The 27,716-nt window shown below is 39.3% G+C and overlaps 2 protein-coding genes across 2 annotated transcripts in view; both read left to right on the forward strand.

Annotated features, from left to right (window-relative positions):
- Positions 1 to 26,486, forward strand: LOC122236918 (copper transport protein ATOX1-like). The gene is made up of 2 exons (XM_042979653.1): positions 1 to 45; positions 25,796 to 26,486. Exons 1-2 carry the CDS (start codon positions 1 to 3, stop codon positions 26,054 to 26,056), a joined length of 306 nt encoding a protein of 101 aa, XP_042835587.1. The 3' UTR covers positions 26,057 to 26,486.
- The window catches only part of YWHAQ (tyrosine 3-monooxygenase/tryptophan 5-monooxygenase activation protein theta), a 39,635-nt gene that overhangs the window by 1,347 nt on the left and 10,572 nt on the right, over positions 1 to 27,716 (forward strand). The gene's annotated exons all lie outside the window — the stretch shown is intronic.

Here is a 27,716-nt window from a genome sequence, read left to right on the forward strand (position 1 = left end):
ATGGAAATTTACTTAGAAAACCTGAACAGATACTTCGTTTTTCGGGTAAGAGTATCTGCTGAGCTTTTCCGTGTAGAATGGAGGGGGTGGGGAGAGTTCGGGAACTGTGAAAAAGGTGCAGCTGAATCTAAAGAACAAAATGTCCTGATAAATTTCGGTATTTGGTGACATTTTCTGGCTATCAGTTAGTTACACTTCAACACTGATGTATCGAATCAAATTCATTTCTGGTGTGGAGCGGGCGAGCAAAGCTTTCCAGGTTTTGAACTGTCCAGTTTTAGCAAGGGTGGCAATTGGGTGGAGTAGGGGACTGCTCTGATTCACTCTTACTAGTGAGAGAGAACATTTTTAGCTTTGTCATTGCATGCATCTTTTGGTCAATAACATAAGTTTTTAAGCTTCAAATGCCAGTGTTGTATCCTGAAGTGTTTTTTTTTTTTTTTCCTTAGTACTACTTTTACAAAAGGCTTACTGATTCTTAACGTTTTAGGTGGGCTTTGAAAGGCAAGCATGCTAGATGGATGATTGATTATTCAGGAGGGCATAGAGGGGAAAATGCCTCTTTCCTTCCCAACCTTCTCTTCCTTGCCCCATCAGATCACGTGGGCAGGATTTTTTTTTTTTTTTTTTTTTAACTTCTCTTTCTAATACCAATAATGGTTGATCTGGTCAAAATCATGGCTGATGGAGAGAGCAGGTAAAGGAGCATTGCAGAACGTGCACTTTATGTTATATTTATAGATCTCCTTAGCTTCCACACTCTGCCTGGCATGGAGGAGGCACTTTAAAAGCTTTTTGAGGGGCGCCTGAGTGGCTCAGTCCGTTGAGCCTCTGACTTCAGAGGGTTGGAGTCTGAGTTGGGCTCTGCTGACAGCTCGGAGCCTGGAGCTTCGGGTTCGGTGTCTCCCTCTTCTCTCTGCCTCTCCCCTGCTGGCTCGTGCGCGCGCTCTCTCTCTCTCTCTCTCTCTCTCAAAAATAAATCAACATTTAAAAAATAAAGTAAAAGCTCGTTGAGCCGAATTGCTGCTGTCTTCGAGAAATTTGCCTACTTGAAAGCGAAGGTAGACTTGAATAGCATATGGTGATGGTTACTGACGACATTGACTCTATTCGCGAAGGAAGACTCCTACAAATCCCTTGTGTGAAAAGGAGAAGCTTTTCTACGAATGTAGTACTTGGGTGGCTCTCGCAGCACGTTTGTCTCTTTCTGTTCAGTTATTACTTTGCACTTTGTTAGTTACCTTGCAGCAATTTAGAATTACCCCAGAGCTTTTCCTGTTCCCGAGCAAGTGAACTGTGGGCCAAAGGGATATTTAAGTTTGTGGTTCCTACAGATTTGGTTTTTATGATGGCACGAGTAGAGGAGAGTTTTGTTTGGTTGATAAGTGACTTGAAAGAGAGACCAGGGATATTAAAGCAGACTTTCATACGTACCATTTCAGTAAGAGAGAACCCCTGAAATGAGGACAATTTTTTTTTTTTATGCCTAGTGAAATAGAAGAGTTTTAACTTGATTAATTGGCGACACCAAGGTGTAAGGAAAATATTTTTATTAACAAAATGACTTGACAAACTGATGATGACTTGATGGCTAGCCTATAAAGAAATGCTGGGAAAGCCCGTCTTTAAGTTGGCAACTGTATTTGAGGGTTTGGTATGTGCAAGGCACTCTGCTAAGCAGTATGGGGAAGAACAAAGCTGAGAACCATAGATTTTGTCTTGTGATAATTCATGGTAAGGAGTGCATATGGGCAATACCCAAATATATAATTTCCCTAAGAGGGTTATGAACAAAATGCTACATAGTTCAAAGAAAACTGAAACCTCAGGAAAAAAGCCTCACAAAGCGAGGTTTTTGGAGTGAGCTCTGGTGGAGGAGCATCTGCAAAGAGAGGGAGGTGGGAACTCCGTATGACAATGTCATGGCTTTCCTCCTTTGGTTGACAATGGTGGAGGCATTGATTTTTGAATGGGTGTTGAAGGCCCTGTGTGTAAGCAGCATCTAGAATTCATGGTTTGGGTGCTAATTTGTAATCGAACTGATACATAAGGAAATGATAGACTAGGGAGCAAGAGTCTGATGACTGATAAATTAGTGATTTAATGTCGAGTCTATCAAAATAATGTGACGAGTGAAACAAGAGGTTTCCGAACATGGGTGCTATAACAAGATTTTTCTCTTTTTTCCTTTGTTGAACAGGAAGGGAATTTGGTGTGGAGGAAGTGAATTGTTATAGAAGGTGAAACTGACTTGTAGAAGACTAATAAAAGAGTAACCTGAACGATAGACAAAATTTTGGCCCTAAATAGCAGACATTTTCAGCCTCTTTCCCTTTTTTTTTTTGCTTATTTTTGAGAGAGAGAGACACACATACTCACACAGAATGTGAGTAGGGGAGGGGCAGAGACAGAGGGAGACACAGAATCCGAGGCAGGCTTCAGGCTCTGAGCCATCAGCACAGAGCCCGATGCGGGGCTCGAACCCACAAACTGTGAGAGCATGACCTGAGCTGAAGTCAGACGCTCAACCGACCAAGCCACACAGGCGCCCCAACCTCTTTCCCTTTTATAGAGCAGTAGGTTGGGGTGGAATTATTTAGACTATTTAGTCAAAATGACCATGGTGGACAATTCTTTAACTTTTTAATTTTATTTTTTGTTTTAAAAAATCTTTTTAAATATTTGTTTATTCTTTTTTTTTTTAATTTTTTTTTTTAACGTTTATTTATTTTTGAGACAGAGAGAGACAGAGCATGAATGGGGGAGGGTCAGAGAGAGGGAGACACAGAATCTGAAACAGGCTCCAGGCTCCGAGCTGTCAGCACAGAGCCCGATGCGGGGCTTGAACTCACGGACCGCGAGATCATGACCTGAGCCGAAGTCGGTGGCTTAACCGACTGAGCCACCCAGGCGCCCCAGTATTTGTTTATTCTTGAGAGAGAGAGGGAGACACAGAGCCCGATACGGAGCTCGAACCCATGAACCGGAAGATCATGACCTGAGCTGTAGTTGGATGCCCAACCAACTGAGCACCAGGACCCATCTTGTGATAAACACTATATTGAGAGAGGATACTGAACTGTAGAGGCAGAAAAAAATGTTAAAATCCAAATGAGTAATTGAAAGAGCAAAGGAGAATAAGAGGGCCCAAATGGCCAAGACCAGACTCTATGTAGAATCTTAGAGAAGTTAAAGATTTCACCAAGTTACCTGTCTCTCGGTTTGTGAAACTGGAGGGTTGGGCTAAGTTTCTGGGGTCTCTTCTCATTTTAATTTTTGGGGACTGTGAAGTTATACAGGTCATGGCTATTCTTTCTACCTCTGTTCTGACTTTCTCTGAACTCTCAAATGAGTAATATTTAAAGTCCAGGTCGAAGAACATGTCATCGACAGCGTATGAAATGTTGGAAGAACTAACAATAGTGAAATGGTTGCAGGAAGAGGGGGTGCATGAGTTGCTGGTTTATTGGGAGTAGCAAAGTTTAAGCAAGAAAGAGTAGTAAGTTGTATGACAACCAGGCATGTGTGTAAGGGTCACCAAAGTCTTCTGGGACTTGGGAACAAAATCTCTCCTTTACAGAATCAGTGACCTTGGAGAAAGAACAAGACCCTCAGAAAGTATACAAGATAACCGCTATCTCAGACAATCCTATGTTGTCCTTTTGGGTCAGTGATCTCTTAGTAGACTAATTTTAATAAGCTGCTTCAATGTAACATTAATAATAACAGAAACTAAGGTGTATGTAAATAACAATCATTTAAAATGGGATATAGAAACTGAAAGTTGTCCGTGTATAAAAGCAGTGTAGCCTTAATTCAGTAATATGCTTGAATTTAGTTAAGGGTTCTAAATTAATCTTTTAATGAAAATTTGTGTTATTATTTTGAAGTAAGACTGATCATATTACTCTTGGTAGTTAATGAATCTTAGCCTAATTTTATTGACATTGGAAAAATTCTGGGCTCTGGAATCAGACGGACTATTTTTAAATCCTTATGCCATAGCCTTACACTGTTTTGACCGTGGGCAAGTTTCTTAATCTCTTGGCCTGTTTCTTCATCTATAAATTGGTGATAACAGTGCTTGTCTTAATAGGTTTGTAGTTAAAATAATAGCAAATAACTGACATTTATTGGACACTTACTATACATTAAGCACTGTTTTAAGCATTTTATACTCACTTTGTTCCCGTAAGTTGATAGTATTATTTCTGTTTTAAAGTTAAGAGAACTTAGGCAGAAGGAAAATAACTTGGTCAATGTGTCACGAAGTTAGTAAGTGGTGGAACAGGGATCTGAACCCAAGTAGTCTGACTCCAATGAAATTGAATGGAACTCATTTGGCCCTAAGTACAGTGTAGCTGACTGAAGATTACAGTGTGAGTCTTTTTTGAGGCATTTGTACAGTTTGATATGAGCCATTATGTTTGTAAGTTGTGAGGGAGGGAAGATAGATCTGTGGTGGACAAAACACTCTGAGTCTATAATTTTGAAGCCCTCTTTATATGCAGGGTATTGCAATAAAATTCTAAAATTCTTGGCTCTTGCATCTTTTGTTTTTAGATTGTTAGCTCTTTGAGCCAAGAATTGTTTTTTGAAGAGTGAAATGGAAAGGAACGTTGTACGTACAGACATCCAAGGGTAAAGTTAGATCAGGGGTTCTCAACCAGGTGAATTTAGCTCTTAGGGGACATTTGGCAAGTTCCGGAGATAGTTTTTGATTGTCAAGAATGGAAAGGAGGGGTGCCACTAACATATGAGTTAGAGACCTGAATGCTGCTAAGCATCCTTTAATGCACAGGCAAATCCACAACAACAGAATTACCCAGCCCAAAGTGTCAGTAATGCCAAGGTTGAGAAACTGTGGACTGGATCATGAATAAAATGAGCAGTATTCAGTTGGTCTGGATTGTATAATGCCTGTCCTTCGGGTCCTTATTAACATGTTGGCATCTTGTCAGAACCCTTTGTCTAGAGTTCAGTCATTTGTGTTTTTTCTCCTTGTTACTATTGTGTGTGTGCTGTTTAATTCTAGAGTTCACTTTTCTGGAACTTAATCTGGTGTCCTGTATTTTCAAGGATACGCATCATGGGTGCCTCCAAAGCTCTGAGCTTTGAGGGGCGCCTGGGTGGCGCAGTCAGTTGAGCGTCCGACTTCAGCCAGGTCACGATCTCGCGGTCCGTGAGTTTGAGCCCCGCGTCGGGCTTTGGGCTGATGGCTCGGAGCCTGGAGCCTGTTTCCGATTCTGTGTCTCCCTCTCTCTCTGCCCCTCCCCCGTTCATGCTCTGTCTCTCTCTGTCCCAAAAATAAATAAAAAACGTTGAAAAAAAAAATTAAAAAAAAAAAAAAAGCTCTGAGCTTTGCTCTTTGAAAAACTTGGCATAGAAGAAAAAAAGATCCAGCTGAAATTATAGTGAAATTTATTAGGAAGAGATGATTAAAACTGATGAATGGCAAATATTCCCCTCTCATTCATAACTGCCACATATAGAATATATATAGCAGTGCATATCCACAGGTGGTTCCAGGCTTTTAAACCCTTGGTGTGTGTTTATTTTAGGATGTTGCATAATTATACTGATGGCTTATTGAACATTTAGGTTGTAAGTCTCACGTATGGTTTTACTTATAAAATGGTACCATAGCATGGGATTAGTTAATTCAAGGTGCTTAACACTTGGGAGATCTGCTTGATCATATTGATATTGATGTTCCTGTGTGATACTTCTCAATACCGGCTTTTGTGTTTAGCTCTGTTTTTTTCAGAGTAAGAATAGAAAATATCTTTATACCATTGACTCTCTAGGTTTTAAGGAAGGGTAGTAGAGAAGGCATCCATTTAAAAGATAGGAAGAGCTGGGGTGCCTGGGTGGCTCCCTTGGTTAAGTGTCTGACCTCAGTCGGCCATGACCATGAGGTAATGATCTCATGGTTCTCGAGTTCAAGCCCCACTTTGGGCTCTGCACTGACAGCTCAGAGCCTGGAGCCCGCTTCAGATTCTGTGTCTCCCTCTCTCTCTGCCCTCCCCCACTTGTGGTCTGTCTCTCTCTCCCTCTCTCAAAAATATTTAAAAAAATTTTGTTTAAGATAGAAGAAAAAATAAATAAAAATTATAGTTCATCCATTGCTACTTTAAACTCTTAATCCGTAGGTAAATCAGTGATGAAGTTTTCTTGAATATTTCATGATAAATAATTTGACCAGATTTGAAAACACTGTTTGCATTTTGAAGTATTTCAAGACAAAATGATGTTATATAGGACTTCAGAATAATGGGTGGGGGTGTAAATAAAGAGTGGCTATGAATCAATATAAGTGCAGCTGGCTTTAATGGGAATTCATTATACTATTCTTTCTTGTGTATGTCTGAAATTTTCCATAACTAAAAAGGTTTTCCCCTCCCAGAAATACCACTCCCTAGGTATTTACACAAGAGGGATGAAGACGTAGGTCCAGAAGAAGATCTGGACAAAAATCTTTATCCTAAAAGCAAAAAATTGGCAGCAATCCATTAGTAGTAAAGTGGATAAACTGTGATAATGTATATATGGTGGAATACTGCTCAGCAATAAAAAAGGAATGGACTGTTGATATACACTGCAATATAGACAAGTTTCAAAAACATGCTAAGTGAAGGAAGCTGCATGAAAAAGTACGTTGTGTGATTCCCTTTATATGAAATTGTAGAAGAAGCAAAAGAGTAGTCTGTGGGTGAAAAATCAGAATAGTGGCCTCTGTGGGAATGTAGGCAGTGATTGACTTGACCAAAGGGAGCTTTTCGTGGTGATTATGATGTTCTTTATGTTGAAATGGGTCGAAGTTCCACAGGTATATGCATCTGTCAAAACTCAAAAAATGTACACCTAGCATTTATGCATTTCATTGTATGTAAATTTTGCTTCAAAAGGAAAAATGAGTGAATGTATGTACTGATATCTTCAGTTTACATGCAAACTAATAGAAATGAGTGGATATGTGATAGAGCGAATATAATGACAAAAGGTTAATGGTAGAATCTGGGTGGTGGGTATAGAGGTGCTCACTGTAATTGGTGGTTGCCATGTATTAGGGGTATGACATCCCCACTGTTGTGGTTGAATGCCTTTAAAACCTATAGCAAGAAAAAACAGTGAAACCTAAGTCTTACTGATGTCAAGATACGAGCATATATAGGAAGGTATTGATACCTACCTCAGAGAAACGGACTGATAGACTTGGCACCAAAGGGGTTGTTTTTATTTGGTGATGAGTGTTAATTAGATTGGAGTTATGGGGTACAGTGGAAGATTTACATAATTGACCAATACTCTAGGGCAGTTGGTTTGTTTGTTTGTTTTTAAGTAAACTCTTTGCCCAACGTGGGCTCAAACTCACAACCCCAAGATCAAGAGTTGCATGCTCTACCAGCCAGGACAACCACACCTACCTCTAGGGCAGTGGTTTTTAAACTTCTTGGATTCTGGACACCTTTGCAACCTAAACACATGGTGGAACCCAAATCTTTTGTGGAAATTAGTACCTATAGATGTTTACATTATTAGAAATTAAAAGTAATTGTTTAGAATGCATTTGGAATAATAAGCCGCCTCTTAGTTAATATAATGTGTGGTTTTTAAGATTGTGGTAAAATATATATAACATAAAATTTACTATTTTAAGTGTACCGTTCTAGGGCATGAAGTACGTGTACATTGTGCAACCATCACCACCAGCCATCCCCAGAATTTTTTCATCTTTTCCAACTGAATTCCCTGTTCTTCCCTTCTGGCAACCACCATTCTTTCCATCTGTAAATGTGACTACTTTAGATACCACATATAAGTAGAATAATAACTTCTAAAAAGAAAAGTAAATAGTGGCATTGCTTCACGTTCTGTCTATTGTAATGTCCCATCTCTTGTAGCTTCTAGAAAACACTCATTTAAGAGTGACGGTGAGAAAGCAAATAGCATCTTAATATTGTGAAAATGGTTTGACTTTGTGCCTTCTCCCCAAAGAATGCAAGAGAGACTCCTAGAGATCCCCAGATCACACTTTGAAAATTGCTACTCTGGGGGGATTCTGCCTTGAAACTTGCTAGTCGTCATTGTGATGAGTGATTGAGTACTTTTCTGAGTAGTTGAGTCCATATTAATTCCTGAAAAATGAAAGAACTGGTATTTTGGAATGGCTTCTGCTTCCTTAGATTGAGAATGTTAATGTAAGGTTAATATAATCTCTGTCTTCGCTCTGATCTCTCAACCCAAAAGCAGAGTTGGCATTAATGAAATATGTAGATAATGATCTTTTGGAGTTGCTTGCATTTAGCTTTGAAAGTTACACGGCTTTGGGGTGCTTGGGGGGGGCTCAGTTGGTTAAGTGTCCGATTTCGGCTTAGGTCACGATCTCACGGTTCCTCGGTTTGAGCCCCCATTGGGTTCTCTGCTGTCAGCACAGAGCCCGCTTTGGATACTCTGTCCTCCTTTCTCTCTGTGTTTCCTAGCTCATTCTCTCTCTTTCTCAAAATAAATAAACTTTAAAAAAAAAAAAAAAGTTACACAGCTTTTGAAGACAGGTTAGTTGTGAACCAGCATGGTCCAAGCATCTCAAAAAAAACCTTTGTCTTTCACACAGATCTTCCCAATCCATTTTACATTTTTTCTGTCTACATGAGCTGTATTCCATGATCTCTTCATCCTCTGGACTTTTTACTCTAGCTGGGTTTGGCATAATGTGGTACTAAGTGTGTGTCGTAACTATTCCTCAGTTTAGCGACGGTGAACATTGTCTCTCCTGTATGTTTGCCTAGGCTTTACTTGCAGAAATGGGGAAACGGTGGTGCAGGTGGTGAGAACGTGACTGAGGATTTCTAGAAATTTAATGTAAGTGCTTTCTTCTTAAAGGGCAAGCTCAGATTGCTGTTTATAAATGTCAGGGTAACCGGGAATTAAGTGAGAAGGTACATGAAAATACTTCTAAATACTTAAGAGTGTGATACTGATGTTCACATCACACTTTTTACTGGTCAGGTTACTCTTGGCCGGCGTTAGTCCTTTAGAATTAGTACTCTCACTTCGCCTCTTGTTTTGCTCAGTCCAGGCCATTACTTGAACATAGCTCAGAAAAGTTTTGCTCTTTAAGAACTATAGTATTAGAGCCCTGCCGTTAACACACATACATAAATGGTGTTTTGACCTTTCTGCCTGGTATTATTTCCACGTATTGAGCAGTATATTTTTTAGACCTTCAATGCTTGTGCTGTCTTCTCATAATTCTGATAGACTAGTGAAGAGGTTGGAAAGGTTACAGTAAGGGTTTACGCATCTTTTAATCAGAAAATACTCTAGATTATTTGGAGGCTGGTTACAGAGACCATCTTGGTGATGTCAAAAACTGAGAGTTTGGCAGGATTGAATATCCCATTAATATCATTATGTTATGTGAAAGTTATTTTTAATGTAATTTAGCTTTTACTGTATTTAATCTTGTAAGTATAATAAACATCCAAGGACCGACATTTGAAATGGGAAATGGTGTAGTAGGTTGAAGTGACTTCATATTGAGATGAGAGCATTTATCAAACTACTGATGGTCCCCAGAAAATTTTTATTTCTTCCTCCTTTCCCATACCTGCCAAGATATTTGAGGTAGAAAAAACTTGGGAACCATATAATTAGAGGAATGATCAAGAGAGTAACAACTTGAGTAGATGAGGGAAAGAAGCCGAGGAGTGTGCCTTGGCTGGGCTCAATGGCTAAGTCTAAGAGTGAAGAAGATATTTAACAGGCAGTGTTTATTCGGCAAATTTCTTTTATCTCAGGGCATTTCGTTTATTTTGCACAGAGAGTAGACTATAATTAAGAAAATGGCATTTTTTATTATTTTATTTCTTGTCACTATTTTTTATCTTTATTGCTGTATTTAAATATGGCAGAGTGGAGTACCTGGCTGGCCCAGTTGGTAGAGCATGCAACTCCTGATCGTGGGGTCGGGAGTACAAGCCCCACGTTGGGTGTAGAGCTCACTTTTAAAAAAATAATTAAAAGTATGTGTGTATATATATATACATATATATATATATGTGTGTGTGTGTGTGTGTATATATATATACATATATATATATGTATATGTACGTATGTATGTATAATTCAAATACTGTAAAATTCGCCTATTTAAAGTATATGATTCCGCAGTTTTTAGTGTATTCACAAAGTTGTGCAATGCCACTACTGTAATTTTGGAACATTTTCATCATCACAAAAAGAAAAACTATGCCTGTTAACAGTTACTCCCCATCTTCCTTTCCCCCAGCTCCTGAGAACTAATTTACTTTGTAATTCTTTTTTTTTTTTTTTTTTAATTTTTTTAAATGTTTATTTATTTTTGACAAAGAGACAGAGCATGAGCAGGGGAGGGACAGAGAGAGAGGGAGACACAGAGTCCAAAGCAGGTTCCAGGCTCTGAGTTGTCAGCACAGAGCCTGACACGGGGCTCGATCTCACAAACCTTGAGATCATGACCTGAGCCGAAGTCAGATGCTCCACCGACTGAGCCACCCAGGCGCCCCTAATTTACTTTGTATTTCTGTAGATTTGCCTATTTTGGACATTTTATCATATAACTGGAATCATACACTCTGCGGCCTTTTGTGTCTGACTCCTTTCACATAGCATAATGTCTTAAAGGCTAAAGACTTAGCCATGTCTTTTTATGACTGAATGATATACCATTGTATGAATATACTACATTTTTATCCCATTATCTGTCTGTGGATATTTGGATTCCTTCCAAATTTGACGATTTCAAATAATGCTACTGTGAACATTCATGTACACGTTTTTGTGTGAGCATGTTTTCATTTCTCTTGAGTATATACCTGGGTCATGTGCTAATGCTTTTTACGCATTTGGGGAACTACTAAAGTGCCTGAGCGGCTGCACCATCTGAAACTCCCACCATCGTGGAATCTGCATCCTCACCAGCGATGCTAGTGGGTGGGAAGCAGTATCTCCCTGTGCTTTTGATTTACATTTTCCAGATGATTAATGGATGTTGTATATATTTTCATGTGCTTACTGGCCATCTGTGTATCTTTGGGAGAATTGGCAGTTCCAAATCTTTGCTCATGTTTTAATTGGGTTGTCTTTGTTAAGTTGTAATATTACTTTATATATTGTGGATACTGTGCTTTTATCAGTTACAGGATTTACAAATATATTCTCCCATTTTGTAGGTTGTCATTTACTGGCTTGATAGTGTCCTTTGAAACACAAAAGTTGGTAATTCTGATGAAGTCCAATTTCTTTTTTTTCTTAGGTTGCTTCTGCTCTTGGTGTAATATGTAAGGAACTATTGCCTAATCCAACGTCATGAAGATGTACACTTTTCATCTAAGACTTAAAGTATCTTAGGTGTTACGTTGAGGGTTTTGGTCCATTTGAGTTAATTTTTGTATATGGTGGGAGGAAGGGGTCCAACCTTCATTTCTTTTCATGTGGTTGTTCAGTTGCCTGGCACCATTTGTTGAAATGCTAGTTAATAGATCCTTTTTTTTTTTTTTAATTTGTTGATTTTTTTTATTTACAAATAATACAAATAGATGGTTAAAAATTCAGTTCTTACGTAAAAGGGTATACAGTGAAAAGTATATCTTCTCTCAGACGCAATAACTGTTACCAGTATGCGTCCGGAGGTAATTTTATACCTGTGCAAGCATGTCTCGGAGATAAGTTCATGTCAGTATACATAGATTTTGTAACTTTTGATAGTTATATGTTACTTTATTGTGAGCATTACCGTACTTAATTTGACTGGTAACCTAGTGCTGGACATGAGGTGGCTTCCAGTTTTTGTGACTACCTAGTGCTTGCATGACTCTCCTTGCCTTCAGGTCTTAGTACTTAAGAGTTTTGAATAATTAATATACCCTTGATTTGAAATTCTCAACTTAAGGAAAAAATAGTCAGAAATGGTTTGGCATAAAAGTTCACTTAAGGAAAACTTGTGACTACTCCGTCCTTAAACTTGAGCCAAATTGTTTACCCAAAGTACTCCATAGTTTGTTTCTATCCCTCTACTTACTGCTGTTCTCACTTGTAAAGCTTTCCCTCTACCATTTTTGTATGTTGAAATCACAGCTACCCTGCAAGATAATTTAGGTGCCCCTGCACTCGTTCCATAGTCGGTTACAAATTATTGTTTATAATACTTTCAGATCTGTTTCCTTGCACTACTCCATGTGCAGTTATGGATAGATGAGACGTGTGTTTACCTGCAAGAAAACTGAAGCATATTAATTTACATACTTACATAGCCAGTTAGCTGTGAACTCAAATTCACCTTTTATAGAAAAGTACTCTTCCTTTTGTCCACTGCCTTTTATCATAAAGCCTTCCTTTACAGACCACGTTCATCTGAGATCATCTCTCCTTTCTCTGGATTCTCTTTTGTCTGGAAGTAGGGAGAATTGGGGCCTTACACAACCATGCTCTTCAACGAGAGCAGCTCCCATTTATCTCTTTCGATACATACTTCTGTTTAAAAAGAGTTGGGGAAGGAAGTAATTATCGATTGGTAAGACATTCAACTATTACCATGTTAAAAGAAGTCCATTTTCCTTAATGGGACTTAGGAGACCTTCCAGTTTTTCTCGAAGCCTCCTTTCTCACTCTTCCTTCCCTCTGTGCTCCAGCCACATGGAACTACTTTCCTGTTCTCCTGTATTGTGAACTTTCTTACTCTTGCTCTCATGCTCTCCCCTGTGTAAGAATGTGTTATCACATTTACGTAACCTTTTCTTTCTCACTAGGCCTAGTGACGAGGCCCAATTCCATAGGTAGTGTCTGGAGTTTACCTGTGTCCTGCCTTCTTCTTGTGGCTGCCCCCAAAATAAATGGTAACCAGTTCAGATCAGTGTTGGCAAGCTGTAAGGGTATGTAAGAATAAAGACTTCATCTTTTTTTTTTCCCTCTCTATTTTACTAAGCACTACTTTATTTTTCAAGGTTATTGTTTTGTGCTGTACCCAGTAGTTCAGTAGAATATAATCGGTAACCTGCATAAATTTAGTTCCAAATGTAGAATAATTTCCTTACCACAGTCTCTTAAATTCCTGTTGACTCTTTTCTTCCCTTTGTACCCTATGACAGCTATCTGATAGACGGGAGCACTGTGTATAATATAGCAGCAGAGATAAATGTATGTGGCACGGGTTAGCTGTTGATGGGAAAGTTAGTCTACAAATAATTCTATAATTTCTGTGCTTTAGAAATGGCTTAATCCAGCTTGTCATAGACTTACAAAAGACAGAGTTCATGGGGTGCCTGGGTGGTTAAGCCTCTTGAGCATCTTGCACTTGTATTCGGCTCAAGTCATGATCTCATGGTTTGCAGGATCGAACCCCGCATTAGGATTGAGTGCACTGTCAGCATGGAGCCTGCTTGGAATTCTCTCCCTCTCTCCCCCCCTCCTCCTCCCTCCCCCTTCCCCGTCTGCCCCTCCTGTGCTCTCCCTCTCAAAATAAATAAACTTTAAAAAAAAGGCAAAGTTTGTATAAAAGTACACCGGTGTCTTCAATAGTATAAGCTATGAACTATTTTTAGTAGTTTTCCTAGGAAATCTCAAAACTTGACCCATATACTAAGCTAGCAAGGCAGTTTTGACCTGATTTTAATTACTAGAACATGCTTTGTATTAGAGATCAAGATGTCTGTCAGTACCAAACTTAAGATTTGACTTCCTGTTTTGTTTTGGTATTCCTTTTTTTTTTTTTTAAGTTTATTTATTTTTGACAGAGATAGAGTGCGAGCATGAGCTGGGGAGATGCAGAGAGAGAGAAGGAGACACAGAATCCTAAGCAGGCTCCAGGTTCCAAGCTGTCAGCACAGAGCCCGAGGCAGGGCTCGAACTCACGAACTGTGAGATGACCTGGGCTGAAGTCGGACGCTTAACTGACTGAGCCACCCAGGCGCCCCTGTTTTGGTATTCCTTTTAAGGAAACCTCTTGTTTCTCACTGTCGTTTTTCTTTTCATTTGCAAATCAGTGGCTAGAGTAGTTTCATATCAGTAAATTGCATAGTTTTCTAAGGGGAAGGAAGTGTAGACGGTGGTATTAGCCTTGGTTCTTTTAGTAGCACTGATATTTCAGTGTTGGTAAGTTGTGGTTGTGTATGTGTCATTGTTTCTTATGCAGATTGACAAATTTGGAAAGTAGTGTTAGTACTACCAGCCAGATGTATTAAACTGTCATTCCAAACCTGTATGTCTTGGCCAGAGAGTTGAATCTTTGAACAGAAGGTACACCATTCCTGTTAAGGCGGCTCAGCATCCAGCTGCTAAAATGTGAGGAAATAGCAGACAGGTCAGAGATGAAGGACTGGGCATTACATTTGTTTCTAACATGTGGATTGGCTCTGCTGCTTTGTGTGAAGCGAAGTACAAAGCCTGTGCGTTTTCTTTGCTGTGCGCGCATGGCAGTTCACACACATCCCAACATTTGTTAGAGGCTAAAACTTTGTTACGTGTCTTCACCACCATAGTGGTGACAGCTGTGCAGGTGAGTTAGAAGATAGGATGAACATTCTTCTACAAGAACAACATTTTATTGGTTTGGGGTTTTCTAAAGTACTGATTGTTTAGGGGAGCAGAGGAGGTGCACTGTGTTCATAAAAAGGCCATCTTGGCCCCTAAAAAAAGCACCACTGTGCTGTAGCAGGTGTTGATAGCAAGACTACTGTCAGTGGTAATCGTTTTTCCTCATTCATGGCATGGTGGTGGCTGGAGATCTGATGGACCAGGAGAAAGAATTTAAAATATTAGGGGCAGAAAGATAGGTAAAGTTTTTTTCTTTTTATTGAGAGCTCTGGGTTTTTTTTCCTGCCTTTCCCCTTACCTGTTTATTCTCTGGTTTCTAGCTCCTTATTTTCTTTTGCCCACAAAAATAATCAACTGCTTGACTGCTTGGACCACTCTGGCTTACTTTTTGCTTTTATTATAACTATAGTGACACATATCCCTTTGGGTCTGAAGAATCCATATTAGTTCTCTATGATAACAATTTGTCATGACAGAAATCATATTATTTTGATTTCTTCATTTGACAAATATCTCAGCCAGTGTTGGATTTTAGGTCTGTTACTTTTAGAATTATGCTTCAAAAGTTTGAATACAGTTGGATTTTAGTTTAACACTACAGTCAGCTCTTTCTCCCAAGAATGCATGTGCACATTCATGAATGCCCTGGGTTTGTATGACTTTTAATAAATAGTAACTGTTGCTATGATGGCCCAGTAACAGTTTTGCAAGGATTCCCCACTGCCACCAAAATCAGGATAAGGAAGAGTTTGTTTGGCAGGGGCACCAGATGAGTAAAAGCATAGTGGACATTGATGGCCCAGGGTTTGTCCCCTTGGCCTTTTGGGCTCCATGTCTCATTTGTTGGCAGTCTGAGAGTGGAACTGCAAAAACTGTAAATCGATCAGAGAATAATGTTAATTGCCTACAGACCAGTTTACAGGAGGAACCAAATTCAGCATTAGGAAATCGCTTGGTGAGCACAGAAATCAACAAAAGGCGATGGTTAGATGATCTTAATGACTAGTTACTCTGACACCTGCTGCATCCAGCCTTGGTATAGGTACTTTGGTTTTGGAAGACTGTGTTCATGGACCCAAGTACCTTGTCACTAGTGCTGGAGATTACTTGGTGTTTGCTTTTTCACTTTCTCCCCAGTACCTGCCGTGTTACCAGCTTCTAACGTAATTATTGCCAATATGTTTGGCTTCAGGTATATGGGAGGTGCCTCATTATTGCTCGGTGCTTGCTCTTCCTGCTATTGCAGGAATGGTAATCATAGAAATAAGGTTGGACCTCAGTCAGGACAGGGCTTCCCAAATGTTTTTGTGTTATGGTACACAGAAAAACCATCTTTATATGACACACTGGGGAAAATGGATCCCCTCCCCCCCCCCTCCCCGAGCTCACCCTGCTGCTGAGAGGTTCAGTATCTCTTTACCATTTATATTAGTTGAAATCTATAGGTTAGAGTCTTATTCTGGAGGATGGTGAGTGCTAGGCTATGAATTTATTCTTTCTTTAGCAGGCCATTGGGATTTTTGAGCAAGGGATTATTAATATACCCAGAATGGAATTTAAGGTTAATCTGGCAGCAGGCTATAAAATGGATTAGAGAAAGACAGCCCTAAAGCCTGATAGATCAGTTAGGTGATTGGATTAGTTGAGGTGAAATGATACCGTTAACTTGGATGATAGAAATAGGAATGAGGCTTGAGAAGATCAACATGTAGACCCAGAGAGGGCTTGACAGCTGGTGGTAGGATGAGAAAAGCAGAGTGAAAGTCAAAGGCAGTGCTGATGGACCTGGGTGGCTAGGAGGGGAGGGAGGATGGTGGAATAATGAGTAGAAATAAGGACTGTAAGTATAGTAACAGGTTTGGAAAGACATTTACTTCTGTTTAGGACATTTTGAGGTCTAGTAGAAACTCATGTTTATAAATGTATGAAGACGCTCAACCATATAACACTACAGAGAAGTTGGGAGTGTGGATGGGCTGGTAGAAGGAGTTGGTTGCCTTACCTCCCTGAGTTTAGTGCACTTCAGAGCATGGCCTTTAGCCTTGTGGACTCAAACACACTTCAGGGATAGATCCACACCAGTCAGGTTCAATGTGATTGGTGTATAAAACCAAGAACATTGGGGTGCCTGGGTGGCTCCGTCAGCTAAGCGTCCGACTTCAGCTCACGTCATGATGATTTCCTGGTTCGTGGGCTTGAGCCCTGAGTGGGGCTCTGCACTGACAGTGAGGAGCCTGCTTGGGAGTCACTCTCTCTCCCTCCCTCTCTGCTCCTCCCCCAGTTGCTTGCTCTCTCTCAAAATAAATACACTTAGAAGAAAAAAACCAAGAGCATTGTTCGTTTACGGTGAGGAATAACTGGCACAAAGATTGCAGTACTTGTATTGGCATGACCAGCATGTTCTCTTTCAGTGGGCAGATAGACTCACATAGGAATCGAGTCATCGTCAGGAAGTTGCTTAGTAAGTGTGGGCTCCTGATGAGTTCCGTGGCTGCTCAAGTGTATAATGGCCATCGTCTCCACGGCAGGGCATGGGTTTGTCAGTGGGTTGATGGACTATAATTCACACTCCTTGGGCAATATGTTGGATTGTTTTCTTCCGTGTCTGTCCCTTTTCTGTGTCCATGTCTCTCTGTTCTTTCTGATCGACTCCTCCTTATTTTTAAAATATATTTATTTTACATACTGTCAGATTACAGGCGTTTTGCATTTTTATTAATTTGCTATACAAAGTTTTGTATCAAATCTAGACAAAATAAAGCCTTCAGTGGTGTATAGTTAAGGAGAGGGAGATATATGTTCCCAAAGTATACAATGCTTATTGGTCTGAGGTTTCCAAATGAAGTCTTGACTGAGGTAAAATTACATCCATGAGTTTAGGTGACTAAGTACCAGAGGGCCTGGGGAGTAAGGCCAAAGGAAGCATTAGGATGACACCCAGGTTTCTAACTAGGGCAACCAGGTGCTTTTGCTAAGAAAGTTGAATAGGGGAAGAGAATCAACAGTAGACTGTGTTAGCAAGGCAAATTTAATTTTTTTTTTAATGTGTAAAGTTTAAAGTCTCAAAGGCCCGTCCAGGGGGACTTGTGTGTGTGCGTGCGCATGTGTGCATAGGAGCACTCGCTCAGTCTGGTTGTAAGAGAAAAATACGTGTGGTGGTACGTGGTCATTGCGGCTTATGTGTCACATAGTGTTCTGGATCAATTTGCATGAACTCCCTTAATCTTCATGACAACCCAGTGGAGTAATAGAGATTGGCATTAACTCTGTTTCACAGGTGAATAGACAGGTTTAGAAGTGGAAACGTTAATTGCCCAAATAGGTAGAGGGCAAATCCGTGGGTCATTAGCATGTAGATGTTGGTTAAAATCATGCCAATAAATACCTCAAATGAACCCACACCTTGTCAGTTACCTTAAAATGGTAGTGAGCTATTGAGATATTTGAGATCTTTGATTATTCTAATGAAACCTTTCTTCCTGGTAGCAAATTAATACTTGTCAGATTTTAGAAAGTGTAGTCAAAAAGGCAGACACTTGTTGAAAAAAAAATATAACCGTACTTAAAAATGTAGGGGCTCCTGGGTGGCTCAGTTGGTTAAGCCTCCTGCTCTTGACTCTTGATTTCAGTTCAGGTCATGATCTCACGTGAGATGGAGCCTTGGGCTCTGTGCTGACAGCACAGAGCCTGCTTGGGTTTCTCTCTTTCTCTCTCTCTCTCTGCCCCTCCCCCACCCCCCCAAATAAATAAGTAAACTTCTAAGAAAAGGTAGATAATCCTCTAAAAGAGGGTTGGGAGACACATGTCCTTTTTATAACCAACTCAGTTCTTTGCACATGCTAAGTACAAAAGAAGTTCTGTATTTCTAAATAATCCAATACAACCCTCTGCGAACATGAGGTGTCACACATGTATTGTTATTCAACATGTTGTAATAATTTTGTGTCGTTACGGTTTTAGGAAAGTGGAAACTTCACAGATCAAGACCAGGAATTTTTCAGTTATGTGAAATTTCAGTTACTGTAATTATTCTAACTGGTGACTTCTCTTTTATTCCATTATTTCTTCCTTCCCACTCCAAAAGGGCTTTTTCAGTAAAGGTCTGAGTGGGAACTTCTCTCTTTGATAGATCATTTATTTTGCACCTGCTTTTATATGGTACTTTAATTGGTTGAGGAATTCTGACTGACAGTTGTTTTTCTCAGCACTTGGAAGATACTTGATTGTTTTCTGATGAAAAATCAGCCTGTCGGTCATATTGTTGTTTCTTCCTTGATAGGTAACGTGTCCTTTCTCTGGTTGCTTCTAAGAATTTTCTTGTCTTTGGCATTCTTCATCTTACCATGCTGGTCTAGGTATGAATTTATGTTTATTTTATCTTGCTTGGGTTCAGTGTACTTTTCTACTCTGAAGATGGTGTCTTTTATATTATAACTGGGAGAGTCTCAGCCTTATTTCTGAATAGCATCTCTTCTTCATTCTTTCCATTCTCTGGAATTCGTATCGCATGTTCTCTTAAACATCATTTTTTAGGCATCTCTGTAGAATTCTACTTGCATCTATAGACTTATCCATAATTTTTTTCATCTTGGTAGTTATTTGTCCTCTGCTTTGATTAGTTTCTTAAAGTAAGCCTTCCGTTTTACTAATTTTCTCTCTCTTAATTCTAAAAACCTTTCCCCCTCTTCCCTCACTTCCAGGCTGCCTTTTCTTAATTTACTGTATCCTGTTCTTCCTCCTAGCTTCTGTTCCCTCCCCCCTTTTTTAAAAAAATATTTTTGCTTATTTGAATCAAGTGAAAGTGTCAAACTTCTACAAAGATAAAGAGAATGCTGTAATAACCCATTTCCCAGCTTTAACAATTATGAATTCTGTTTTGTTTATATCCCCACCAGAAACACTCCTCTGCCTCCATTTGAAGCTAGTCCTGGGCATCATCTGTTTGATCCATAACTATTAAAATGTAGGTCTTGAATCATTTTTAACATACTTATTTTAGGGGCGCCTCGGTGGCTCAGTTGATGAGGCTTCTGACTTTGGCTCAGGTCATGATCTTATGGTTTGTGAGTTCAAGCCCCTCATTGGGCTCTCTGCTGTCAGCAGCACAGAGCCTGCTTCAGATCCTCTGCCCCCCTCTTTTCTGCCCCTCTCCTGCTGTCACACATGCACATGTTCTCTTTCTAAATAAATATTTATCATACTTTATGTTTTATTACACACTGTCGTTTTTTTAAGTTCTTCGGGTTCTAACCATCCCTTGTTTGCGTGTTGATCCCGTAGAGTGGATCTGTCCCTTGAGTAGCTTTGTTGTTGTTGTTTTTTAACGTTTATTTATTTTTGAGACACAGAGAGACAGAGCATGAAGGGGGGAGGGTCAGAGAGAGAGGGAGACACAGAATCTGAAACAGGCTCCAGGCTCTGAGCTGTCAGCCCAGAGCCCGACACGGGGCTCAAACTCACGGACCCTGAGATCATGACCTGGGCCGAAATCAGACACTTAACCGACTGAGCCACCCAGGAACCCCTGTTGTTTTTAATAATATGGATGTAGCTTTTTCCATGGAACTTGTGGCTGTGCCTTGCATTTGTAGAAGTAGCTTTACACAGTGCTTTTGGGGATTTGTTTCTTCTGGGCACACTAAGCTTCAGCTCATTTTTACATACATTTTCAGCCCGTGGATTCACACATTGTGTATGAAATAAAAATCTAAATAAATAGCACCTGCACAGAACATGGGTTTGAGTTTCAGTGTTTTATGGGACACCGCACCCACCTGCCAGAAAACCCCAGGAAATAGCTTTCTTGCTACCTTTCAGCATTGATAGGTTTTTCTAGGGTCCCCAGTTCTGGCACACACCACTCTCCTTGTGTTACAAACCTTGACTTTTTGCTCTTAGTTTCATCTTATCCAGCATTTCGACGTCTCCTTTTTTCTTTTGGAGCTCTTGTAGTTTTTCTATTTTATTTGCTTCTATTTAGCGTTTTGATTATTTTTAGAAGGGAAAGTCTGTTCAGTCTCACTGTATTGCCAGAATCAGAGCCTTTTCTGCCCATCTATTTTAAGGTGGTGAGTCAGAGATTTCTTAAGTACTCCACTCCACCATACTAAGAGTGTATGAGTGTGTGTGTGTGTGTGTGTGTGTGTGTATTTTAATCTGTGGTACTGCTCTGCAAGTAACATTTAAAATGTGTAACCGTTTCATGTGGTCAGTAGACAGTACATTAAACACACATTCAGACTTGTATTTCAGTTAAAAATCTTCTGTCCTTGTATTTTATTTGGGCTAAAATTGAATAGTCACGTTAACTTGGACTTCTCATACTGAGAAGTATTTTGGTTATATTATATATGACTTAATGTAATAGAAAATATTAATAAATGCCATTTAATTGCCAGTCTTTAGATACATGAAACTTATATGAGATACATCTGGGAAATGAATCCGTTAACGTATAAAGAGTTCTTACAAATCAGGAAGATGGCAAAGGACACAAATAGAGTGTTAATAGAGAAGGATACACAACTATTTACTTCATTTATAATCAAGAAAACTGCAAACAGAAGCATAATAATGTATTCTCCCCTTACTAGATTGGAAAAGAGAAAAGAGAATGTCCCCTGGGTTCAGAGGATATTGAGAAGTAGAAACATTAATCACATTGCTAGTGAGATTAGAAATAATTGAAATCACCTGGGTGGCTCAGTCAGTTAAGCATCGACTTCTGCTCCAGTCGTCATCTCGAAGTCCTTGAGTTTGAGCCCCGTGTCAGGCTCTGTGGTGACAGCTCAGAACCTGGAGCTTGCTTCGGATTCTGTGTCTCCCTCTCTCTCAAAAAATAAAGGTTAAAAAAAAAATTTTTTTTTTTTTTTTTAATAAATTGGAATCACCTCCAGGGAGGACAGTTTAACAATTTATCCTAAGGATCAAGTGTACATTTTGTGCACTGTTGGAAATATCCAAAGATTTGAAGCAATTTAAATGTTCATCAGTGGAGAGTATTTAAACATTTATAGTATGCCCATTTAGTGTACTACTGTGCAGTCTTAAATACATGGATATGGAATGATCTCAGAGGGATTATATGGAGATGAAAACAGGGTACAGAATAGTGTGTAGTGTGGTGATATGAGCGGGGTGGGGAACATGGATTTTAAATGTATAAAAAATATCTGGAAGAATGTATAAGAAACTGGAGGAAGGAAAGAACCGGATGGCTAAGAACCCAGGGGAGGGAGAGAAACTTTATTTAGCATTTTTGAATTTTCTGGGATGTGCATGCATTACCTCTTATTTTAATGGCAACCAGAATCTTCTTGTGTGTGAAGAGAAGATACAAATAAGGAAGAATCCTGTGGTGTTGATTTGAATTGGAGATACTAGTATGAGGTCATGATTTAAAAAAAAAAAAAAAAAAAAAGGTTTCCTTGAAGGAGCAAGACCGTGAAATAACAGAATAGCAAGACTATTATTTTTCTGTAGGAATAACAGAGGGGTGGTTAACTCTTGCAGTTATTACTTTGATGAAAATAAAGAATCAGAAAAAGAAATGCACCCTGCACCGTTTCAAGGTAGTACTGTGCGTGAAATCCCGTTGCTCTCGCACCTGTGTCAGCATGCTTCTGTGCTATGGCCTGGGTTCATTGGACAAAGAATGAGTCTCACTGTGTGATAGGCACTGTGCTACATGCTTAACGTGCCATATACAGAATTTTTTGAATGAAAAATGGCAAGAAAACATTTTTATCTAGAGGTCGACTTGCTTAACAGATTGCTCTTTGATTTAATGCCTTAATAGCATAGGTTATTAAAACTTAGTGAATATTTTGTTTATTTTATTTTTATTTCACCTAGGCTTTTGTTTCAGATTTTTATTTAAATTCTAGTTAGTTAACGTATGGCGTGATATTGGTTTTAGGAGTAGAGTTTAGTGATTTATCACTTACATATAACACCCAGTGCTCATCACAGGTGACCTCCTTAATACCCATCATCCATTTAGCCCACCACCCCTCCAAAACACCCCTCCAGCAACCCTCAGTTCTCTATAGTTGAGTCTCTTATGATTTGCCTTCCTCTGTTTTTTTTCCTCCTTCCCCTTTATCTGTTTCGTTTCTTAAATTCTACATATGAGTGAAATCATATGGTATTTCTCTTTCTCTGACTGAGTTTCACTTAGCATAGTATACTTTAGTTCCATCCATGTCATTGCAAATGGCAAGATTTCATTCTTTTTGATGGCTGGGTAATATTAGAGTGTGTGTGTGTGTGTGTGTGTGTGTGTCTATATTTATATCTACCACCTCTTTATCCATTCATCAGTCGATGGACATTTGGGCTTCCTCCATAGTTTGGCTATTGTTGATAATGCTGCTGTAAACATTGGGCTGCATGTGCCCTTTTGAATCAGTATTTTTGTATCCATTGGGTACATACCTAGTAGTTATTTTGCCTATTTTATAGAAGAGGCAATGAAATTAAGGAACTTGCTCTAGATGCAGACTCTAGAACCAGATTATCAATCTAGCACTCATTCCATTGAGGCGTTCGAACGTAATTCATGATGGATATTAGGAAATTTGGTGCCTTTTAAAAATATTCCTGTGATTTGGGAGTTTTTTGTATTTTTCTTTTGAAAAGATTGCCATCTTCAGTACTTTCCACCTGTTTGTGCAATTGTAGGTTTGTGCCACAGACTCCTTCCTTCGGAGTGCCTTCTTCCCCCATGCTTTCTGCCTATTTTTGTAAAATCGTATTTACCCTTTAAGACACGGGTCCCTTGATACCTCAAGAAAAACTTGTAGGGACGCCTGGGTGGCTCAGGTGGTTAAGCTTCCGGCTTCGGCTCAGGTCATGATCTCACGGTTTGTGAGTTCGAGCCTGGTGTTGGGCTCTGTGCTGACAGCTCAGCCTGCTTTGGATTCTGTGTCTCCCTCTGTCTCTGCCCTTCCGCTACTCAAGGCTCTGTCTCTCTCTCTCAAAAATAAATAAACATTTGAAAAATAAATAAAAAAGAAAAACTTCCAGTTGCTTAACAGAGTAGTTATTTCCTTATATGAGCTCCCATAGGGCTATTATGTATATATATATATATAATATATATATGTATATATTATATATGTATTATATAATACATATATATGTATTATATATATATTTATATGTATACATAATACATATAAATATATGTATTATATATATGTATACATATATATTATATATGTATATAAATATGTATAACATATATTATATATGTATATATAATATATATGTATGCATATATATATGTATATATATGTATACGTATACATATATGTATATATTATATATGTATGCATATACATATATGTATATATATTATATATGTATACGTATACATATATGTATATATATATACACACACACATATATACACACACACACCATTGACTCACTCATTGTTTCTGAACAAGTGTAGGGAAGGCAGCACGCTGAGTGAACAGAGCTCGGTGACACTAGACCTCCCTTAGTACATAGACATACAGTCTTGGGTAATGAATGTCCAGCTGCTCACTCATTTAGGTAGAAAACTGTTTTTACAATTATCTGAGGCTAAGACCTAATTTTGTTTTATTAACTAGTTAAACACAAAGGGTTCCCCCCCACCATGGTTTTAATGTATACAAAATTAACCAAGAATGCAACTACTGTGTAAAAGTCGAGAAGATTTTACTTTATTTTGTTTGTAATGACTGGTTAGACTGTTAGTGATACTTGTACAGACTGTGGAAGTCTGTATCTGAAAGTTCTATTCATGGTGATTTCTTAGAGGCAAACATCTGGCTGTGTTACTGCTTTACACTTCAGGCGTATAAACATTTACATAGGGAAATACATACTGTTTTACTACAAATTGCTTTTATTTCTCCCTTGTCTTAATGTATATTAATGTAGATTTTAAAATTATGTGTAGACCTATTACCTACTAATTTCATTTTAGGATAGTTAAGGACGCATAAAATACTAGTTATGGAAGGGATTATTATCTGAAAGGATAATTGAATAGAGGAGGAGGGGAGAGGCAAAAGTATTAAAGTAAAAGCTGTAAAATTTAGGTCAGTATTGTTACTAAAGATGCTGTGGTTTCATTTTTTGTCATTAATGAGGCTGATATTTATAGTTGGTTGTCCAAATTTGCATCTATTCAGTTGACAAATAGGTGATGTTTAAAAGAAGAAGTTCAGAGAAGGAACTAGTTACACGGCCCCACCTTCGGTTGTCAGTGCACGCTTAAAAGTTTTAGCACCTTCTGTATGATTGTTAAAGGGTATGGCAAGAAGTTTAATCCCTTAACTTTTAGTATTGAAATAATACTCTGAACTGTGACTAGGTGTCTGCAGGATGATTAGATATCTTCAGAAATGGGTACTTCTTAAGAATGAAAGAGAGAGCATTATAACTGTACCGAGACAGCAGGCTTAAGCCAGGCAAACCAGGACATAGGGTCACTCTACTCCTCCGGTAGAATTCACTAAAAATTTGTTTTGTTCATTTGTAGACGTTTGGGATTTGATACAGGTTTGAGTAAAGAAGGTAGGGACCTGAATATAGGCATTGCAACTTGAGTTTGAGCTCTTACTGATCTGAGCTGCCATGTGATGTCAACTAAATCACACAGCCTAACCTATGGGATCCCTCACATTGGCGATTAGCCTCTGTGAAAGTTTTTACTTCATTCCTTCATTTTTTTAGGCACCAGAGCTGGGGTTTAAGACTTGGATTCCAAGGCTTAACAGTTCTGAATCAGTAACATTTTTTTAAAGTTTTTCTTTATTTGAGAGACAGCGTGAGTGAGGGAAGGACAGGCGAAAGGGAGAGAGGATCCCAAGCAGGTTCCATGCTCAGCATGAAGCCCAACGTGGGGCTCAAACTCATGACCCTGAGATCATGACCTGAGTTGAAATTAAGGGTCAGACACTCAACCGACCGAGTCACCCAGGTGCCCCAACCAGTAACGTTTTTAAATAGTGCTGGGGGTGGGGGCTTGGGTGGCTCAGCAGATTAAGTGTTAAGTGTCTGACTCTTGGTCTTGGCCCATGTCATGATCTCACAGTTCGGGAGATTGAGCCCCACGTTGGACTCCGTGCTGACATTGCAGAGTCTGCTTGGGATTCTCTCTCTGCCCCTCCTCTACCCGTGTGTTCTCTCTCCCTCAACATAAAGAAATAAACTTAAAAAAAAATAGTGCAAGGGAGAGAGCCAGCAGAGGCGTCGCGTCGCTACCACCACATCCACAGTCCTGCTGAAACACGAGTTGTTTGTGGACATGACCTGTGAAGGCTGCTCCAGTGCAGTCAGTCGGGTGCTCAACAAGCTGGGAGGAGTTGAGTTTGGCCTTGACCTGCCTAACGAGAAGGTTTGCGTCAACTCTGAGCACAGCGTGGATCTTCTGCTGGAGACCCTGGGGGAAACAGGACAAGCTGCTTCCTACCTCGGCCCCAAGTAGTGAGGGCCTGGACCCTGGGCCCAAGATGGAGCAAAGCGGGCAGGCCGCTGACCCTCTCCTGCCTTCCCGACAGACCTGGGCCTGGCAGTCCTACTCAGCAATGGGAGTTCCTACAGAGACCCTCACTTGCCCTGCTCCTCCCTAGCGTCCCTGCAATAAAATCGAGCCACTTTGGTTGTAAGTGTTAAAAAAAAAAAAAAATAGTGCAAGGGCAATTAATTGTGCAAGGCATTTATTTTATTAAGGGTAGAAAATATTTCCGTAGATTGATAATGTGATAGATGATTAACTTGGATCATGTTATAGATGATTCATTGCCTCCTTAGTTAAGGCAACAAGTCCTTTATGAGATTCAACCCTAGCTGGTATACTTAGAATGGTAATTTTTTTTTTTTTAAGTTTATTTATTTTGAGAGAGTGAGAGAGCACGTGGGAGCAGGGGAGAGGCAGAGAGAGAGAGAGAGAATCCCAAGCCAGCTGTCAGTACAGAGCCCAGCGCAGGGCTCGGACTCATGAACCGTGAGATCCTGACCTGAGCCGAAATCTAAATGTTTAATCATCTCAGCCACCCAGGCGCCCCTAAAATGGTAATTTCTGAGAAGAGAAGGCCTTTGGATCATCATATTCTCATTATATAAAGAAGCAGTTTTGAGAAGCTGTGATTTGCCACCAGGTCATAGAGCTAATGACATAAATCACTTTCACAAAGGAATCTAATTTCTCAAATCATACATTCTAAAATAACCCAAAGTTACCCTGGTCCTTTATCTTCCTCTCTTTCGGACCCATCCTGTAATTCCAGCCCATCACATGCAGCCTCTGAAAGGTCCACTCAGCCACCCCAAATCAGGGTGGTTATGTGTGTATAATTTCTTTCTGGATGAAATGTGATTTCCTTCTTGAGTCTTAAATTTTACTTTGATTTCAGTGCCTTGGATTAATCAACCTAATTAGACAGTTAATGTCTAGAGACTATTTTTCATGCATATCATGTCAGTGGTTTTTTTGTGTGTGTGCTACATGATACTTGAGGTTGGAATGTCAGAAAAATGTAGCTCTTACCATTCAGTAAATGTTCCAGTTGTTAAATAATCATATTGCCCTGTACACCATATTAATCATTTTGTTTTACTAATTGTAATAAATATCTAACATAAGGACAAATGCTTTTAGGTATTTTTGAGTATTATTAACCTTTATTTTACAGGGTAGGGCTTAGAAATACTACCTCCGGTTTCAGATAGTGGCTCCACTTAATTGTATGACTTGGACACGTTTTTGGACTCCAGTGTGCTTTTATTCATTGTCACGATGGTTTGTTTAGCTGTAAATAATACATAAAGTGCTTAGAATGGGGCTTGGCATATGTTGAGCATTTGACTATTTGCTGAATGGTGGATGGATGTAGTTTTGGTGGTAGTATGTGCTGATTAAACTGATAAAAATATATGGATAATGATTAGTATGTGTCCCCTAAAGTTAGAGATTGAATGTGTTTAATAGCGTTTTATTAATTTCAGTAAGCTAAAAAGAGGAAATTGAAAATCCTTAGAACATCTTTTGTTTCCTTTTGATTATATTTTGTTTGTATTTTAACACTCTTCATCAGTTACCTACTCTTCTAAATAAATCAGCTTCTTATATAAAGAATAAGCTAACT

This window comes from Panthera tigris, chromosome A3 (assembly GCF_018350195.1).
Source record: "Panthera tigris isolate Pti1 chromosome A3, P.tigris_Pti1_mat1.1, whole genome shotgun sequence".
NCBI classification, from domain to species: Eukaryota; Metazoa; Chordata; class Mammalia; order Carnivora; family Felidae; genus Panthera; species Panthera tigris.